Here is a 15,789-nt window from a genome sequence, read left to right on the forward strand (position 1 = left end):
GGTAGCTATATGGTTTTCTATAAAAAGGTGGAGGTTGGTAGCGTGGTTGAAGAATGGTTTACAATTTTATGTTTCTATTCAGAACTTGAGATGTAGAGATTGCAAGCAATCTGAAGAACTCTGCCAATAATGTAGCTCATTCATTAGGGGGTTCACACAATTGGAGAAAAGAACTTGGATTACTCAGTTCTCTAGAAGTGTGATAGGATTACTATGATGACTTGTGGCAATGACCTCTTCTCTTTAACAACTAGGTTGGCTCATAATGAGCCAAAGTTAGTATCGATATTTCACCTCCTCTGGAGATTTATGTTGAGAGGTTGCTAAGATTGTCAAAGTGTGGCTTATATTTTTGGACATTCCTTAGGAACAAAGATCATCGGGACCCAAAAGAGCTCAATGGATGATGCATTTCTTTGTTAAGGAGGTTTGCACGATTGGAGCATAGACGCTTGTATTCTATGGACTTGTGAGCAAGGCATCCCTTAAAGATATGTTTATATATTTCCCCCTTGGAGTACCAGACCAGAGGAGAGATCCAGTCCTTGATCAGCCATGTGATAGGGATTTAGACGAGTAGGATTAAAGTATAGTGAGCAATCACTTCCTATTGGCACAGAAGGCATCTCATATAATTTCCTGTTAGACTGTTGGTTGTGACTAGATGACAAATTTAGGCTTTTTCCTACAGCTACTAGCTCGCAGGAGCCTAGCATTTGATACATGGCTTGGGAGTGGTAGGATTCTAGTGGCATTTATAAGAGTTTTTCTATTTGGATTTTCTTTGAGTTGTTATTAGTAGAAACTTTCTCCTCTTTGAAAATAGAGTACCAGACAAAATTGGCAGCAAGGTGTTTAGATACTATTCTTGCATTGTGTTCCATACAAGTACGTAGAAAATGCCCATGAATTTTAATCTTTAGCAATAATAGACATTGTATCAGTGATTCCCGTATATAAAGGTTAATTAGTACTTCCAACCTTATGATTCATGGTATGACTTGATATAGGGACAGGGCAAGTCTCACCTTTCAAACATCATGTGGTAAATTCTCATATAAGGAGGGCTTGACAAGTCCTAATCCACCACTAAGTCACTGAAAAATAGAGCCAAAGATATAGACTCTACTATCTCAAGGATCGCATTCTCATTAACAAGAGACTTATGGTCCTTGTTACAAATAGCTAAAGAGGCCTTGACAAATTCACCATCACTGTGGACACTATCATTATTCAGTTTGGCAAACAGGATAATGTTTTTGTGCAACTTTTTCAGTAATCCATGATGACTTAAACTCCTCCATGTTTATTCGGGAATTGATGCATTGTAGATCAAATTTAATTCATCAATCACAGTAGTTTGTAAGTTGACTTTAGGATTTATTTGTAGCCATGGGTTGTCATGCATGTTGTATCAGGTAGACAAATTAGATTGATAATTGATTCATGTTTCATGGTAGTTTATTTGGTATCTTGGTGTGCACTAGAGGCAAGATTAGTGCCTCATGCTAGGCCTATTGGGTATCTTAGTATGCACAAGAGGGAAGGTAAGTCAATTTCTCTCACAAGCTCTAGATGATAAATTCTAAGTCAGTCTATATTTCAATTGTTAGTACTAATGTATTCTACTTGTAATACATAAAATCCAGAGAGTGATTTGACAAACTACACTTCTAGCTTACCTCTAATGTGGTTCCTGTCTGATGGCCTTAGTTGCTAATGCACTATGGTTGTCGTCACACAATGGATTGCCAAGATATGAGCCAAGGTAGTTGCTAATGCACTATGGTTGTCGTCACGCAATGGATTGCCAAGATATGAGCCAAGGTCAAACAAAGGGGAGTATTTCACTACACTTCATTAAAGCTTCCAAGAAATTGACACGAAGTCCAAAGAAGAGAGATTATGGTTGGTGAGAGACTTGGAACATGGAGCCATATATACCATTAGATTTCAATTTGAAAAGCATATGTGGTGTCTTCTATGGAACCTTCCTATGTAGAATATTCCAAGCTTTGATCTTTGTAGTATTTTTCTAGGTTCAGTACATGTTCATTTTCTGAAATATCTAATGTAAACAGGTAACCTCTTAATGGGGGAAAGGATTAGGTTGTGCTTGAACATGAGATCATTATAGATATGGAAAACTCGCAAGAACGTTTGCTGTAGTGGTAGTGATGTCAATAATGTCATCAATGCACCCGTCCTCACTTATCTCCTATGTGTTACCCCAAACATTGGTTTTGTATGCTTTTCCTTTACCTTAGTGTTACTGACGAGGAGTTGAAATTGTTTTCTGGAGGAGGCATGAAGCTACTAAACAGTCTTTTTTAAGTTTGCTGATTTGAAAACATACAAATACGAATATAAATTCACTCCCTAATACAGGCAGCTTGTATGACACAGGAGTTGTATGTAAAACTACACCCCAGTCTTCCTGCAGTTGCTGCAGAGGCTATGCTGACTATGGACAGATTGATGGAACTTCCTGTGTGGTTAGTGGATATGATGAAGGTATTGATGATCTATTACTTTAAACACTTGTGCTCATGGTTTGGAGAAGTGAAATGTTAAAAGTTTCTGTTATGTAGGGTTTCTGTGAGCTGAAAGGGTAGACATTTGATTCACATAGTGAAATATGCTTGTTGTCAGGGGTTTGTGTGAGTCTTAAAGAGAGATATTCAATGATGTATTGGGTTTCCATCCACAATGCTTAGACAAACACAAATATGTTGAGAAACCCTTCACCCGCAGTTTGCGTTTTTGCGTTTTTGCGTTTAGGGTTTGCAACCCCAAAAAGGGGCGCCATCCTAGACTGACTGTGCCTATTTATAGGCCACTCTCTCATTCATTCCTCACGGCTGATTCGTTCAGTCCGTCACCTCTTCTCTCCAGTCTCTCCACTACCCTTACACCCCCTTAGGAGGACATTGCGGTTCGTGGTTCGTGGCTATCTTCATCATCTTCCTTGTGGTACGGCACCCTTGTTCCCTTGTATCACATTCACTCCATGATTTAGAACTTCATCATTCCATTCATCAGAGTTTCTTCCCTCTTCTCTTCTCTTCTCCATGTTCGCCGAGTTCACTCCGTGTTCCTCCTCGCAAACCCTACTGTCTCGCTGGTACGTCATCTTTTGACATGGTATCGGAGCCGGATCTGCTTACGTAGTAGCAAAGATCCTCCATTGTAGTGAAGGCAAAGACCGGTGGTGGGTTCGGCTTTCACTTCTCTTCTTCTTCCGTTGCATCAAAATCTCGTTTTTGCAGATTTCAGGTGTTTCAGCTTGCTGCCCACACCCCGTTCGCGGAGGACATCTCAGCCGAAGCTGTCCATTGCTGTCTCCATCAGTTGGCGCCTGATTTCTAGCCCTCTTCACGCAATTTGGAGCTGATTCTAGCCAGGCGACCGCTGTTCCTATGCAGACGTGTTGCCGTACAGCCTGCCACGTCATCACAGTTCTGTTGCTTGCGTTTTTAGTTTTTCTCTCTTGGTGTCTTGTTTTTAGTCTTTCTCTCTCCTGCTGGCTGTCGTGCCTGCGTTTTTAGTCTTTCTCTCTCCTACGGGCTGTTTGTTGTCCACGTTTTTAGTATTTCTTTCTCCTGCAAGTTATTTTGTCTGCGTTTTTAGTCTTTCTCTCACCTGGTGCCTACGTTTTTAGTCTTTCTCTCTCCTCACCTGCGTTTTTCTACTGGTTGCAACCTCTTACATCCTTCTCCCACTAGCAGCTCACTTCCAGCCCTTCCACTACCCTTTCACCCCTTGAGGTGGACATTGGGATTCATGCTTCACACTGCCCTCACATCCCTTAAGGTGAACTTTGTGGTTCGTGGTTCATGGTGGTGGCTGACCTCTTCCTTCTTCAGCAAGGCACAGTGGTATCCATGGCTTCTTTACCAACAGATGACCAGACTACTAGGTGCTCTTACTGTGGCACACACATTCCCTCTAAATCGATGGCCACATCGAGTGGGAGGCACAACTTACGGGCCTTGTAAAACGGCTTTTGACTTAGAATCATATTTATCGTCGGGGGTCAACACGAAATCTAACGAAAGGCCAGCAAAATATCAGAGTACTATGCTCAAGGCAATAAGACGCATCCGATGCGCACTAAGTCCTTTCAAGCACATGGAGGATCGATTGGCGCTACGACCTCTTGGAGATCGTCACAATGTCAGCGGTAGTCTTCTCCTACTTATTTTCAAGTACAGTGGCTTCTACGACCTATGGATCTGCAGTCCGCTTCATTGAGAGACAGTGATTGTTTGATACCGTCTCCTCGTCACTCTGCTGCTTTGAGAGACAATGGCTGCTCGACTTCTTCCTCTTCTTCGGCTACCTAGTCTGCTCCATTGAGAGACAACGATTGTTGTCCACCTCTTGCTCATTCTGAGTCCCCCCCTTCCCCACCCTCGACTACTCAGGTTCGAGAGGCTACCTCTGGGAGCTCTTCGGCACCCCAGATACCTTCTTCGGCATGATCGGCAGCAGTTCCTTCGTCATCAGACATTTCAGAGTTCGTGATCCATGAGTTTTTGGATTCCCTGTCTACTTCAGAGGGGGATTCTGAGAGGGATGTTATTTCTTTGCCCTCAGAGGGGGCATCTACTTCTTCGACTTCAGCAGGTGCCCCTCCACCTCCCACCTCTGAGGGGGAACCTACTCCACATGAAGTCCTTCACCCATCCTCTACTTTCTTGGGGTGGCTGTCTGTCAAGATTTTGGGAGAGAAGGAAGGAGTCTCACTTGTAGCTTTCTTACTTGCACAATGGGGGAATACACACAAAGGTGGAGGCTGAAAACAGTTTTCCTCTTCCTAGTTGTGTAAGCCAAAAGAACTCACATACAAAGAGATAGAAGAACCCTATATATGGGTCTCAAACCAACCTCAACTAACTAAGGTGGCATACTAACTGAGCCATGAACTAGAGTAGATAAGGATAGCTGTCATGTAGCTATTTTTCATAGGCGGTGTACCAACCGCGTCTGCAATTGACAAGTCGGTGACATAAATACACAATGGTCACCCTGGCGTATCACGAGTGGAGCTCGATATCTCAACACTCCCCCTCGAGCTCAATCCCAATTCCTGCACACCAAGCAGGTCTTTGAACTTGCGCAGCTTCTCTGCGCCCAATGCCTTCGTGAATATGTAAGCTATCTGATCCTCTGTGCTGACATAAACTAGATCAATAAGACCTAGTAAAACCCTCTCTCGCACATAGTGATAATGCATCTCAATGTGCTTTGTTCTAGCATGATAGACCGGGTTATTTGCCAAGTGTATACTACTCATGTTGTCACAATAAATGACAATTGGCCTATCTGTCGGCTGATGCATATCATAAAGTAGCTTATGCAACCAAGCTACCTCACATGTAGCCATTGGTGCACCCCTGTACTCAGCCGCTGTGCTCGACAAGGCAACTGTAGGTTGTTTCTTGTTGCTTCAAGTGACTGCAGCACTCCCAAAAGAGAACACATATCCATTGGTAGATCGTCTATCAGAAATACTACCAGCCCAATCAGCATCAGTGTATCCATACAACTGTATCTGAACCCCAGTCTCATAAAGTAGTCCATACTGCAATGTGGACTTCACATACCTGAGTATGCGTCTAGCCGCATCCAAATGTGGTTTCCTTGGAGCTTGCATAAACTGACTTACCAATCCAACAGCATAGCTCAAATCTGGCCTGGTAATAGTCATATAAATCAAACTTCCTACTATGCGTCTATACATAGTAGGGTCTTCTAGAAGTTGACCTGCATCTACGCTCAACTTCACATTCTGCTCCAAAGGAACTGAAATAGGCTTACAGCCTGTCATCCCATATTTGGACAGCATGTCCAATTCATACTGCCTCTCCAAGACTTGTATCCCACTTGGTGATCTAATCACCTCAATGCCCAAGAAATAACGCAGCTCTCCAAATCCTTCATCTCAAACTTCTGCTTCAATAGCATTTTCACATGAAGAATATCTTCATCACTGTCACCTGTCATAATCAAATCATCAACATAAATGACAAGTAGCATAATACATTTCTCTGTTTTTCTCACATAAAGTGAGAAATCTGCCTCGGAAATCTGAAAGCCAATAGTGACAAGATACTGTCCTATCTTGTCAGACCATGCTCTAGGTGCTTGCTTCAAGCCATACAATGCTTTCTTCAACCTGCAAACAAACTCAGGATAAACAGCATGCACATAACCTGGTGGCTGCTCCATATAGACCTCTTCTTGCAAATCACCATGCAAGAATGCATTCTTTACATCCATCTGATGTAAAGACCATCCCTTTGATGCAGCCATAGCAATGACTGCTCTTACGGTTGCCATCCTTGCAACCGGATTGAATGTTTCTTCATAGTCAATGCCATATGTTTGTGCATACCCCTTGACTACTAATCTTGCCTTGTATCTGTTCACAGAACCATCTGCATTGTGCTTCACCTTATAAACCCACTTACAGCCAATTGCATTTTTACCTTTAGGCAAAGGTACCAATTCCCATGTAGCATTTGTTTCCAAGGCATCCATTTCTTCATCCATGGCTTTCTCCCATTTTTCTTTTCCCATGGCTTCCTCAAAAGAAGTGGGTTCTGGTTCCTGTATCACCTTAACCTATATGCATAGTGAATGGCTGTAAATCCATCATATTTCAGCCTATCCACAGGATACCTAGCTCTCGTAGACCTGCGCAAAGTAGATTCACTTCTAGGTGCTCTCAAAACATCCCTGGTCTTCCTTACTCCAGGTGTAATAATAGAAGGAATACCTAACTCATCATCAATGCTCTGTTCTGAGCCATTGGATTCACCATCCACATAAGAGTGACCTGCATTCATATCAAACATGGGTTGATCAACCTTCTCTTTTCCTTTTCGTGATACCTGCATACCACTATCTGCATTGCTTTGAGAAGATTCTCCTGATCTCAATCTGCCTGTCCATGGCGAAGAATGTGAACCACTGCTAGAGGACGCTCCAGGTCCACTAATATTTTGTGACTGCTGCTGTGAATTCTGTGCATCTACATCATCAATCACATTTACTGGTTTATACCAGCTACTCATCTCATAAAAAACATCTCTGCTCATTGTAAACTTACGAGTAGAAGGGTTATAGCATCTATACCCTTTTTGCTGCAGAGAGTAGCCAATAAAGATGCAGTTCTCAGCTTTTGGATCCAACTTGGATCTCAACTCATCGGGCACATGTACATAGGCAATGCAACAAAAAATTTTCAAATGAGAAATATCTGGTTTCCTACCAGTATACCTCTCCTCTGGAGTCATCCCATGTATTGCTGCAGTGGGAGTCTTGTTCATTATGTAGACTGCTGTAGCAACTGCCTCAGCCCAATAAAAGTCTGGCAGGTCTTTTTCATTAAGCATGGCATGAGATATTTTCCAATATGCCTGTTTTTTCTTTCTGCAATTCCATTTTGTTGTGGGGTATGACTACATGAATATTGCTGCTTTATGCCATGCTCCTGCAAGGACCTTGCAAACTCATTTGAGAGGTACTCTCTCCCTCCATTTGACCTTAGGCATTTTATTTGCAGACCTGTTTCTTTTTTGCCATAGCTTTAAGAGTTTTGAAATGCCCAAAAACTTCACTTTTCTTTTTCATAAAATACACCCAAACTTTTTTGCTATAGTAATCAATAAAAGTGACAAAATAATGACAGCCTCCAAGAGATGCAGCTTTAGTAGTCCACACATCAGAGTGGATTAATTCCAATGGCTTCTCACTCTCTTGAACATGTCTAGGAAATGGTTTCCTTGCCTGTTTTCCAAATTGGCAGGCTTCACATACCTTATGCATTTCTGCAACCTTGAATTTAGGCAATCCTGCAACAATATTTTGGGCCCGTATTGATTTTAGTCACTGTACATTAACATGACCAATGCGTTTATGCCAGATATCAATATCTGCAACTACACCGGTCCCATGTGCAAACATTGCTGCACTCAATTCAGACATGTCTGCATCCAATGTAAACATTCTGCCCTTCTTCTTTCCTTTTGCTATCAAGCAACCTTTAATTTTCATATCCTCAACAAAGCATCCATGAGGATTAAATCTGACCTGCAAGCCTTGCTCAACCATTTGATCAACAGAAACCAGATTCTTGGTGATATTCGGGACATGAAATACATCGAACATGTATTTCTTTTTCCCATTCTACATAGACAAAGGAATTTTTCCAATCTGCACAATAGGATGTGCAGTATCATCACCAATCTCCACAAATCTTGATTTTTCCATTTTCCTTGCATCCTCCATCCATTTTGCATGACCTGTCATGTGGTTTGATGCACCTGAGTCAACATACTATACATCGTTGCTTTCTTCTGCACTTGTCACAGAATTGTTCATGTGCTGCACCATGAACAAATGCTCATTTCTGTCATCACCCTGTCTACTAGAAGATGCATAATTCCCTTGTTGCAATTTTCCATTCATGATGTCATTCTGCTTTTTACAGCAGTCTTTAGCCATATGACCCATTTTATCATAGTAGTAGTAATCAACATTACTGTTTGGATTTTGGCCTCTTTGCTATCCACCACGACCTCTTTGGCTCCCCCTGCCTCTAGAGTTACCAGGTCCTCCTCCATAGGACTGGTTTTCTTGAGTCTGCTGCATATTCTGATTTCTACCACGGCCTCCATATCGGCCTCCTCTACCTCTGCCTCTACCTCTTCCAGCATTTGAGTAGAAGACAACTTCTTTTGAAGTTCCTCCTGAAGAAGATGCACCACCATTTCTCTGCTCCTCAGAAATTAGAAGAGCAATCAGCTCCTCAAAATCAGGAAATCTTTCACGGACGGAAATGGATGTTCGGAACTGTGCATAATCCTTTCCTAGACCATTCAATGTCACTGAGACTAAATCATCATCTTCCACTGGCGACCCAATGGAAGCAAGTGCATCTGCAATCTTCTTCACCTTCATGTGGTAGTCATTGATGCTCATACTTTCTCTTTGCACATTGTGCAACTCTTGCTTGAGCTGCATTTTCCTGGCTTGCGTATTTGTGCTATACATTTTTGACAAAGTATCCCATGCCTCCTTTGGCGTACTTGCATCTTGAATATGCACAATCATAGAGTCTGAAATGCTGATAGACAGCTAGTACATAACTTTCCTGGCTCTCTCATGCCATGCTTTAAATGCCTGCATTTGCTGTTGATTGGGAACATTAGGAAGAACTGGTTCTTCATTTCCTGCAACAAATTCCCAATATCCTTTTCCCATAAGGAAATTCGTCATTCTAAACTTCCATGCTTGGAAGTTGTTCTTGTCAAGCTTTTCAGTGACAATCTGTGAAAGAGAATCAGACGCCATTACAGAACACTGCAAAAAATTCTGTCACTGCAAAAAACACAGCTTCACCCTCACAAGGGAAAATTTGCAAAACTGGCGAAAGTGGTATTTGACCACACAGTCACTTCCTAGATTTTGCATAAACAGGAACCAATGATGATTCTGTAACTCCCAATGTCTCTGCACACAAGCATACGATGCAATTTCTGTGGTAACTGTTCACCGACCTGTAGAACAGTGGTCGCACAGCATAAAACAGGGCCTTTTCCTGAGTGCATGCAGAAAACTTCCGCCTCCAAAACAGGCCTCGAAATGGCCTCAAATAAAAAAAACAAGGTCGCCAAGGGATAAAGCCCTTTCCCGCAGCATATACTGCCCTCTTGCTTCACCGCGAAGGGTGTCTCAACCTGAGACAATGAGCTCCTGCACTTTCCGGCTGTGCTACCTGCAGAGATTTGCTCCCAAAACAGAAAATGAAAGCAACACTGCTCCTCTTACCAGAACACCGCGAGCTTGGCTTGCTTCCTTGAGCTCCTTACCACGAACAAGGTTCTGATACCATGTCAAGATTTTGGGAGAGAAGAAAGGAGTCTCACTTGTAGCTTTCTTGCTTGCACAATGGGGGAATACACACAAAGGTGGAGGCTGAAAACAGTTTTCCTCTTCTTAGTTGTGTAAGCCAAAAGAACTCCATACAAAGAGATAGAAGAACCCTATATGGGTCTCAAACCAAACTCAACTAACTAAGGTGGCATACTAACTGAGCCATGAACTAGAGTAGATAAGGATAGTTGTCATGTAGCTATTATTCATGGGCGGTGTACCAACCGCGTTTGCAACTGACAAGTCGGTGACATAAATACACAACGGTCACCCTGGCGTATCACGAGTGGAGCGTATCACGAGTGGAGCTCGATATCTCAACACTGTCTTCGACCAGTCATCTCTTGTACTGATACCAAGGATCTTCAGGTATCACCTAGATCGGGACCTCGAAGGTTTAGCCGGGACTTGGTGATGAGGCCTTCGTATTCCTTCTAGCATGGATGCACGGAGCTCGTGGCTTCTCTCCCAAGGTTGAGTTTCGGGTTTTCCAATTCACTCTATCTACTGTTCTTTAGTACAGGTTCCTTTTGCGGTGGAAATCTTGGATCTTAGGGGTTCTCTACATCTTCTTGTCTTGGTCACTTGGTCAGCATGGAGCCACCTCCCGACATCCAGTACGGCATATCCTTATGGTTCTCGGCACCACAAAAAGTCCGACATTTCTCCTATGCATTGCATGTTTTCATCATCTTTGTATTAGGGCGCTTGGGCAAGTGAACAATTTTCCTACGAGGGACACTGTCCAAGTGGCATCTGCTGCATAAGCATTCTTCAGCGTGTAGCATTGCATCTCCACCGCACTCTTCTCTTGTTCCCTTTTTGGACGTGAGAGGGGGTGTTGAGAAACCCTTTACCCTTCACCCGCAGTTTGCGTTTTTTTGCGTTTTTGCATTTTGCGTTTAGGGTTTGTAGCCCCAAAAAGGGGCACCATCCTAGATTGACTGTCCTTTTTTATAGGCCACTCTCTCATTCATTCCTCATGGCTGATTCATTTAGTCCGTCACCTCTTCTCTCGAGCCTTTCCAATACCCTCACACCCCTTTAGGAGGACATTGCGGTTCGTGGTTTGTGGCTGTCTTGATCACCTTCCTTGTGCTACGGCACCCTTGTTCGCTTGTATCACATTCACTCCATGATTCGGAACTTCATCATTCCATTCATCAGAGTTTTTTCTCTCTTCTCTTCTCTTTTCTTCTCCATGTTTGCCAAGTTCACTTCGTGTTCCTCCCTGCTAACCCTACTGTCTTGCTGTAATGCCATCTTATCCACAGTTTGCGTTTTTGCGTTTTGCATTTAGGATTTGCAGCCCCAAAAAGGGGCGCCATCCTAGATTGACTGTGTCTATTTATAGGTCACTCTGTCATTCATTCCTCACGGCTGATTCATTCTGTCAGCCACCTCTTCTCTTTAGCCTCTCCACTACCTTCACACCCCTTTAGGAGGACATTGCGGTTCATGGTTCGTGGGTGTCTTCATCATCTTCCTTGTGCTACGGCACCCTTGTTCCCTTGTATCATATTCACTCCATGATTTAGAACTTCATCATTCCATTCATTAGAGTCTCTTCTCTCTTCTCTTCTCTTCTCCATGTTTGCCGAGTTCACTCCGTGTTCCTCCCCGCAAACCCTACTGTCTCGTTGGTACGTCATCTTTTGACAAAATAATGATGTGAAACCATAGTTTTCGGAGAATTTGATGAATCCCTAGCTATGTCCAGTTTTGATTTATCCTTCGATGTAGGATGGTAAATTTGGATGATGATTTCTTTAAGCTGCTACAGCAGACACTCTACGAGTTTTGGTATCATGTAAAGGATGGACGTTCAAGCTCTTTGCCCTCGGAGATTTCTTCCACTGTCACTTTGATTTCTTGGCTAAGCTAAAATTTCAGTTCCATGGAAGGCGTCTAATATCTGGTATCTAAAGTTTGGCTAATACTCCTTAAGAGTTGGAATTGTGAACCATGGAGTGGCTCGTAACTGACATGTTGATTACTGTTTCCCATGTTATATGTGTATCAATTATGATGTTTTAGTATATTTTAATTTGGTGATTGTAACGGCTGCTCTCTCTCAAATTTGAAGCCTTTTATGGTGGAAATTGGTCATTCTCAAGGGAATTCAGGAATACTACTATTTCTTTGCATTGTAATCTGTATAAGTCCTAGGGTCATTAATGTTTGGTGTGTATAGGGAACGTTTTTCAGATGCATGTTAAAAATTGATACTGGCATGGTAATGATTCTCATCTGCTGCAAAGCTCTGTTTGATAGGCAATAACATGTTTATTCTACTTAGATAATAGTTCCACAATAAATTTGTGTAATGTTGCTCAATTTGCAGGGTGGAAGGCAAGTAGGATCTCAAGGCATGTCAACTCATAATGCAGACCCTGCTGCATTGGTTCGTATTTATTTGGATTTCGGTCGTGTATCTGAGGCTGCCATTCTGTTACTCGACTTTTTTAAAGCATGGGGAAATCAGGTTAGTGTGAACAATTCCGGGGTATTAAGTACAGACTTGAGGAATTCACCGAATGCGAGGGTTTTTGTTAGTGCATGTGCCTGACATTTTGGGTACTTGTATAGATTGTTTGGTGCAAGATTTGGCCCCATGAGTCATTTATGTATGTTTGTTGAATCACATGCACGAAGAGTTTTTGTCATCCGGAAGAATGATGAGTGGGATCTGCATAAAAATCTAACTGTCTCATGGTGATATCTCTGAGAATAGGGAGCACTGTTGTTGATGGCCACTGGCATAGACTAGCAGACCATTTCTGATTATTGCACTAATCCTCCTGTCTTTCCCTCTGTTTTTATTTTTTTGGACTTCTATATGACAAGTCGCATTTGCTGTTTTTATCTTCTGTGCAGAGACCTGTGGATGTTATTAAGCGCAAAAGGATGTGTGCAGTGTGGTTCCCCTATACCTTGGTGGATCGCCTTAGAGTGCAGCTAAGGGAGCAAAACAAATCTAAACAGTTGGAAGCTCTTGAAAGTTTACTTAAAAGTGGGTTGGTCCATCACCTCAAACAGGTGAAATGATATTCAAGCTCTAAGAACTGCTGTATGTTCTCATGTCTCAGGGTGAGCCCTAAGTGGAATCTCAGAATATTTGAACCCCCCTCTGTTGGATTGCAGCTAGAGACAGATTCAAGTGATGTGAAGTCTATGGTTTGAACCATATAGTATGCCAAAGTTCCTGCTAAGCTTTTAAGAGCAGTATTCAGGCAATGTTGGACAAAGGTACATGTGCTGAGTGATGCGGCCCCACCTCGAGGACCTTCCTCGCATACATGCCAATACAGGGGGATGAAGGGCGCCTGTCCAGATCATGCAGTTCTATCCCTTGGCATCTCAGGTTCACCATTTGACATGTCTGCTACAGTATCCCATGTGAGGGCTTTCTGGATGGTAAGCATACGACCATTGCAGGTAGAATCTGAGTGAAAGAAAGCATATTCATTGTATCGAAGTAGCCAAAGCACAAATTGCAGATGGAAATGTTAGTGGCTGTAAACTGTCGGGGTGCATTGTTTCAGAGGCACCTGCTCAACTTGTTCTGGAAGTACAGTTGAATTCAGGAAAGAAATGAGTTTTGTTACTGTCAAGGAATAGACGTCTCATCCTGTCTAGAGCCAACTACCTGAGTACTGAGGGGGAATGGAAATTGAACACACACGAGATCTGAAATGGGAATTTTGATGGACTCACCTTCTCATTCATGCTCCGTTTTTTTTTGTTTGCAGCCATCATGACTCACACTTTCTTCACTATCCTGTGGAAATGTAATAAAGACGCCATTGGCCCCCGATTTGATGTCTCTCAAGCATGCACTTGTAAGGACCTTGTGGAGGATTGGGTCAGAAGGAGATCTAAGAGGCTTCACAGCACTCTCAACTGGCATCTGAGAGTGTTGAGGAGGCCCCAATGCAGCTACTAGTTTGCATGTGTGGTCAAGGGAAATTGATTTGATGAATTGGTTCATGTCGGTCAATCCAAGCAACACATGTATGGGACGATGCAAAAGGTTATTGCTCAAGCTAGAGTTAGGCCGCCTAGATTCTTTTGTAGACGGGACATAGGTTGAGAGTATGTGGCGAACGTTGAGGGCTTTCTTAGGACGGGTATCTTCCGGATGGTCCAACCACGCATTTTTGATTTGGTTTCTAGGCATCTTACTTTTACTACCTTTACTTATATTACTCTTGGCTTTTTTTGCCCAAACATTTGTATCATTCTATTGATGGTTGTACTTCATCTGCTATCATGCAAGAGGGTTTAGAACTTGCCCTTTTGAGTAGAATAGAACGGATCAAGGTAAGCCTTGACAAAATGGAATGCTTTAGTCCCAACCACAAGTTAGTATTGTCTTGGGATGGCTTCTTTTTCTCTCATGTGCATGAGTATATGTAAAGGGAGCTCTCTAGCTCAATCCCCGAGACTTACGGACTGCTTATTGGTCAAGCGTTTCAAGCCGAGTGGCCATGGCTACCTCACATAGCCAACACACTATCCATATCCATCGGGAGTAGTGAGATTACCTTGATACTTGATCAAGTACCTTCCTCTCTCGCACACCGGTAGCTCCATGATCGTTGAGGCAAGCTCAAGCAACCTCAATCCCTCTTCATTAAACTCCATTTTTCATAGCTGCGTGAGACGAGAAGAGAAGAAGATGAAGAGGAGATGTGGAGCTTCTTCTTCTCTATCCTTTACTCTCACACACCGACTCTCTCACTCTCTTACTCCCTCGCTCGCTCACTCAAGCACAAGCAAGAAGACGAGAAAAGAAGAAGAAGCTTTTTGCCACATGCCAAGAATGAGCTTTCATCACTTTTTAAACTTTATAAAGAAAACCCTAAATCCCTTATGGGCGGTCATCCCCTTATCCCCCTTTTCTTACATGGTCATCCTTTCCCACTGTCCTCCTCTCTTCCTAGCTTAGTCCTACCGCTCATTCATGATTACAATTTGCATAGGAGGAAGCTTGGCCTTTATATTTAAAGGTGCACATTATTGCTTTTGGCTTCTTGCCGCTTTCATGGTTGCTTCTTGTACTCTTAGTGGTTGTTTCCGTGCTTTTAAATTTATTTGGGGCCCGCTTTCTTGTAGGGTGTCTTTTCTTTCTTTTCACCTTGCACTTTTCCTCTTGATGTCTCGTTTTTCACTTCATTCACTTTGCAGTAAACATGTATGCATGTGCACATGCATGTGCGTACACACAGAGGAGGTTAGATGGCTCTTAAGGTCAATTAGTGTTGGATTTGTCGTATATAATTGTTTGTTCTTCTCTTTCTTTTTATAGCATACATCTTTTCCTCTTGATAATTTGTGCTCAAAGATTTCTTGGTTTATCCTTATAATCTTTTATCTATTTCAAATGTCTTGTTTTACCTATGGTGAGTTCCTTTCACAATGGTATCTATCATGGGCATCCTAATATGTTATATTATATTTCAAGAGGAATGTTAAGTTAATGTGTCCTATTATCTCGAAGTTACTCAAGATCTTTTTAATGCAAATTCACATATATATGCACGCATAATATTATTACGAATTTAATGATTTTGAATTAACTTTTTGTTTTATTATTTTTCTCAAATATTGAATACTAGTAGAATAATTGCAATTTATTAATTTTGCTGAAACTTAGAATAGACAAATATCTTCTAATTTTTTATTTTATCATTTTTCTCAATTATGGAATGCTAGTAGAGTAATTACAATTGATTTATGTTGCTCTCACTTAGAATGGCTTAATACATTCTAAAACACCCTACATAATTTTCATATTTGATAGTTGCTTGAGCACATGCTTACTCTCATAATTCTTGTTTA

The 15,789-nt window shown here is 42.1% G+C and overlaps 1 protein-coding gene across 4 annotated transcripts in view; it reads left to right on the forward strand.

The window, feature by feature from the left end:
* The window catches only part of SAR1 (SUPPRESSOR OF AUXIN RESISTANCE1), a 123,278-nt gene extending 108,747 nt beyond the window's left edge, over positions 1-14,531 (forward strand). For 3 of the 4 annotated variants that reach the window (XM_087681147.1, XM_087681145.1, XM_087681146.1), the window contains exons 24-27: positions 2,407-2,514; positions 12,290-12,430; positions 12,823-12,984; positions 13,090-13,691. In XM_087681147.1, coding sequence (XP_087537273.1) covers positions 2,407-2,514; positions 12,290-12,430; positions 12,823-12,984; positions 13,090-13,128 — 450 coding nt within the window. In that variant the 3' untranslated portion in view covers positions 13,129-13,691. The other variant, XR_015691280.1, reaches the window with a different exon arrangement.
* The last annotated feature ends 1,258 nt before the right edge of the window (positions 14,532-15,789 follow it).

This window comes from Lygodium microphyllum, chromosome 7 (genome assembly GCF_053477565.2).
Source record: "Lygodium microphyllum isolate KBCC chromosome 7, Lygodium_microphyllum_v1.1.10, whole genome shotgun sequence".
NCBI lineage: Eukaryota > Viridiplantae > Streptophyta > Polypodiopsida > Schizaeales > Lygodiaceae > Lygodium > Lygodium microphyllum.